The 5,062-nt window shown below is 40.3% G+C and overlaps 1 protein-coding gene across 1 annotated transcript in view; it reads left to right on the top strand.

Annotated features, from left to right (window-relative positions):
* Positions 1-793: 793 nt before the first annotated feature.
* The window catches only part of LOC148721766 (uncharacterized), a 5,497-nt gene continuing 1,228 nt past the window's right edge, over positions 794-5,062 (top strand). The window contains exons 1-6 of the mRNA XM_088735134.1: positions 794-999; positions 1,636-1,804; positions 1,896-2,116; positions 2,205-2,298; positions 2,800-2,949; positions 3,572-5,062. The exon at positions 3,572-5,062 is cut by the window's right edge and continues 1,228 nt beyond it. Coding sequence (XP_088591260.1) covers positions 1,696-1,804; positions 1,896-2,116; positions 2,205-2,298; positions 2,800-2,949; positions 3,572-4,119 — 1,122 coding nt within the window. The 5' untranslated portion in view covers positions 794-999; positions 1,636-1,695 and the 3' untranslated portion in view covers positions 4,120-5,062. The remainder of the gene's footprint in view (positions 1,000-1,635; positions 1,805-1,895; positions 2,117-2,204; positions 2,299-2,799; positions 2,950-3,571) is intronic.

The following is a 5,062-nucleotide window of genomic DNA, read 5'->3' as shown; positions in this document are numbered from 1 at the left end:
TTAAAGTTAAGCTAAAGCTAAAGGAACGGTGAACAGAGAGTACAAGAAAATGTTTACTTTACAAACAGACATCGATACCGAGAGAACAAACAACGACATATCCTGCACGTAGATTAAGCTGATTTTCTTGCAGATTCACAGAGCAACATAATAATAGGGACCTTACGCAATCAGGACGGCAACGCCAAGAAAGACTGCGATTAAAAAATGAATTTCTACTCTTAGTTAGGATTTCAAAAATGGTTGCAGGAGCTTACTGTCTTATACGGCGCCACAGCTCAACTTCAGCATAAAAGTAGCGTTGAGTTCCAAACGGACATTAAAATAATTTTGCCGTCGCGGTTTCGGTTTGCAGACGACGCAAATTTTGGCGATTTCACGTTGTTGTTTTGCATAGGACGACTAAGAAATGTACAAAGTTTCAAAACGCACGTACTGAGCTATTGTTCTGCCAATTAGATCTCTTGTCTTTCCACGTCCTCGTTGCCGTCGCCGTCGTGGTTGCGTAAGGTCCCTAATAACGTTTTGGTGCCCATCACACAATAACGTCGATTCTTTTTGAGAATTAAAATAACAAAGAGAACTGATGGGGAGAATGTCAAATCGTGAGACTTGCATAGTTTTGCCTCTTACGTTATTTCATTGTGATACAAATAAGGAGTTTTTATGATTGTTGCTAATAATCATAGACTCCATCTCCGACTGCGTTTTAGACTGAATGTATGCGCGCATGGCTCTCATCTGTCATCAGTAAAAGATAATCTGAACTTCGTCTTACAGTCAACTATGTCGAAGGCCTTAGCAGCTTCGACGTGATGATCCGCGGGAAAGTTGAAAAAAGTAAAAATCAAGAAAGATTTGCATTGAAGCAAACAACACGCAAGCTTAGTCACGGACCCAGTTGGCATTTATGATTTTTTTGAAAAAAAACTTTCCTAATGGGTTTGCTCGTTGTAGCGAACAAAGACTTTGCTGCAAGCGGTGTTAAAACTCAAGTTGGTAAGTAATAAACCCAGAATAAACTTCTATGTTTTATGGTCACTGTTCCGCCATCAACAATTTACACATGGAATTATTTTGTACAAATTTCGCCTTACGTGGCCACGTCATGAACCAAGCTGATGTTGCCGATGATAAACTAATTAAGTCTCCCCTATTCAACAACTTTGTCCAATCCATTGTGAGGATGTTGACAAAGACGAGTTTATTCTCCAAAATTCTCATAGCTAAAATAGATTAATTTTGTGGCGACTATTAATTAGGATATATCAAAAAAGTTGAAATGGTAAATTGGCCACCGTAACGATTACCGAAAGCTGACGTTTCGAGCGTTAGCCCTTCGTCGGAGCGAAGGGGTAACGCTCGAAACGTCAGCTTTTGTAATCGTTACGGTGGCCAATTTACCATTTCAACTTTTTTGATATATCCTAATTATTTCGTTACTTCCACCGACGCAGCCCCAAACAGTTTCTTTCGAAACTCTCAGCCTTTATTTCATAATTACACAGAGTTGTTAAGCTTGTTTTAATGTTGTTTTAATTAGAACCCTTTCTTCAACTGGTTTTGAGACGCTTACATGCGGGGTTTATTAAATCATTGATCAATAATAAATAAGCTAAGCTTCCTGTATCGCAGGCAACAGGCGACGACGACCAAATTTGTTTGCCGTCTGTTTGTCAAGTATTTGACAACGACATGCACGCTTCGTGGCTGACTCAGTTTGCCTTTGTGACCCTCAATGTATTCCTGGTGTTCGTAGTGGCGAACAGAGACTTTTGTGCAAGCGTTTTAGAAACTCAAGTGGGTAAGTAATACTCTTCCGATGAGCTTCTCTATATTTTTCGTTTCTTTTGTTTCTGCATCAGCAATTTCCACCTGCAAATGTTTCCTAACAGATTTTGCCTTACTCGGTCATGTCATCGACAAAACTGATGTTTTTGATGATTTCGAGTGTCACCTAAAATGTATTGGAAACCGACGTTGCAAGTCGTGTAATGTTCATCCCAATGGCAATGATACGGGTAAGTGTGTTTGTGAGCTGAACAACAAAAGCCGACAGACGAGGCCAGGTGATTTTAAACGAAAGAAAGGATCTACGTACTATGGCTCAATTCAGGTAAGTCAAAAGTTTAGTTTTCATATTACGTATATTCATTTTGAATCCAAGTGTGGCTAAAATTTGAATCAATTCATCTATCTACTAGGGTAATTGTGTCGATGTTTCTCATGAACCGCGAGAAGAACAAACAACGGCAGTTCAATGTCATCCCAGATACAAAGGAAGATGGTGTCAAACACGTAAGTACTGTTGAAACTTTGACGAGCCATGTAATCATCGCAAAATATATGTTTTTTTTCCTTTTTAGTGATTGGATTTAGTGATTGGATTTTTCGTGTAATATGTATACTGGCCTCTATATTATTCCGGCATGATTTCAAGGATAATAGCAAAGGCGAGGAAATAAGCGCGACCAACATCCCACCCGACTATAATGGTGTCATTTTGTAGGAAGACTGGTTCCATTCAAGAGTGCCTTTTCTTTTAAAACTTTAAACTTTTGCCTGTAAAAATACATGAATGAACGTTTCGGTGGATGGAAAATATTTAAAATTTCTGGCGTTTCCTCAGGCAGTTTTATATTTAACTCGCCCTCACCTACTCAACTTCGTATACCATTTTATTTTAACTTACCTTGCACTCTTGAACATTATTGTGGAATTGGGGCAAAAAATAAGAAAGGGTTCCATTATAGAGATTTTCAAATGAAGGTTGCATTGTACTTTATAATTTTTTGGTAGCTAAGAAAGGTTCAAGTTCCCAGCATCCTGCTCGCTCATGTAAGGTGATTCTGGACATAGGGGACTCCATAGGAGATGGGGAGTACTGGATCGACCCTGAAAACAATGGAAGCCCTTTGAAGGTCTACTGTGACATGTCAACTGACGGAGGTGAGCGATAGATGTATTGTGTATTATTTTTCGGCCCGAGTTGAACGAGTAAGTGTTATGAAATGAACACTTCGTCCGGCCTGCTCTGACATCAACGGTTATTGGAAAGTGTTTAAGCATCTTAAACCAAATGACATCATGGCTCTTCAGACTAACGATATGTAGCAAACGCAAGGGAAAAGAAATTTTAAGTATCGACCTCCGCTTGCCTCTAAAACAACCTCTGTGCTTTCGTTCCCTCCTGTTATTTAGTAAGCGAATCTTTCGGGAAAAAATCGTTTTTCACTTTTCTAGTTTACGACTAATCATAAAAGTTTCTTTTCCTCACATGCTTTATCAAAACTCTTTTCCTCACTATCTATGAGCATAAATATATCGAAGGCGCCGGGGTTGTGACTACCCTAGGCCTGTATGTGCCCAACGAATGGCACATTTTTCAGATAGCAAATTCAGCGCCTTTTCCCCCTACGATGCCATCTTTTAAAATTTACATACTACAAACTAACGCTATTTTCCCACAAACTGAGCATATACCCGCAAAAACATATTGCTATTGTTCAAGACCGGAGGCGTAGACATTTCGGCGATGAGCAAAGTTGTAAGGAAGTTTTTGCTGTTTCAGGAGGCTGGCTTCTTGTTTCCAACCTTGTAATGGCCAGCTCAAGACGCAGTTCCGTTGCCTTGTTGTTTGAGAGGTCGTACCATGCTATCAGCAAGTATCATAAGAACAACATGTTGCTGGCAAAAACGGCCATGAATGAGCTCAGAACACACTTGAATTTCACTCAGCTGAGATTCCACTGCAGCAAACGATTGAAGCGTAGGTTCCACGTAACCACAGCCCCCAATAGCTTTGGAGAAGCAGTGGTCCAGTACTTCAGCGGTCAGACAGATGTGCTTCCATACTCGTGTGAATCTTTTGTCAGAATGGAAGACGACGACTCAAAATTAGCCAATGTCTGCCAAAAGTGGGGGGCCGAGGGCACTAACACGCACAATGTTGGTACATGGAGCTCTTCTGATCGCAATGAGGACAGATTGTACGATCATGTTGTGCTCGTCTGGGGGACTTATCACTGGAATATTCAGCCATCGCAACAACGATTTGACTGCGACGATTTCGCACATGCAGTGTCTGCCGGTGATTTCTGGAAAATTTATGTACGTTAGATATTTTGGGTACATTCCCTGTATTCACAAGTCTTGACTCACACTAGTTAGTCTGATCTAACATCGATACAGAGCGTGCAGTTTTCAACTGAGCATCGAAAATGATCCTAGATTGCATTGGTTTTGCTCTAATTCGCTGTGTGATTAGTCCAGAAAACTCGCGCCCGCCACCATGTCAACCAATCAAATGCAAAACCAAGACCAATTCCAACTTGATCACTCGTGTTTTCCCGCGATTCGATTCAAGCAGGTTGCCTGTTTTATTTCGAGTTTTCATTGGTTAATGAAAATGTAACCTTTGATCATGATTGGTCGGGTGATTACTTTGGTTTGGTTTTTCAACACTCAATTGAAAGCTGCTTTATTAGTCATAAGAATTCATTTTGATCTCGCTGAGTTTTTCAAGTTTCCTCCGAATCGGTCTCTCAAGAATAGGTTACTAAGTCACTGAAAAGTGATCTAGTCTGATCGTCAGCCAAATATCACTGGCTTCTTTCACCAGGACAGAACAGGCTCGAACGCGATGATTAACGCCGCCATGTTTCTATAGGTGATCTCTAGAAGATATATGTACGTTGAGGACTCGATGACATATGAAGTTATTATTGTTGTCATAGACACAAAAATTAGATTCCCAAAGTTTCTTAACACGTTATACTTTTTGCGATAATTGTAGCTCAAAATACTTCATCAAATGCTTTGGTACATTATTGCTTTAATCTGATTTCAATAAGAATCAATGGTGATAACCAATCGGTTTCGATTGTAATGAGGGAAGGACACACTTCATAGCTTTCTGTCTTCCCTACTATGCCATTCAACATAAAGCCTTTGATTGAGGGAGAGTTCCAACTTCTGTCATCCGCGTCAGTGCTTTGATTTCTCGATCTAAATGGCTCCACCAAGTCACTCAGGAGTCTTTCAGAGGCCTGCGATAGAGGCG

The sequence above is a fragment of the Stylophora pistillata genome, chromosome 10 (assembly GCF_964205215.1).
Source record: "Stylophora pistillata chromosome 10, jaStyPist1.2, whole genome shotgun sequence".
In the NCBI taxonomy this organism is placed as follows: Eukaryota; Metazoa; Cnidaria; class Anthozoa; order Scleractinia; family Pocilloporidae; genus Stylophora; species Stylophora pistillata.
The sequence above is the reverse complement of the archived record's forward strand: the minus strand, read 5'-3'. Positions and strand labels throughout refer to the sequence as shown.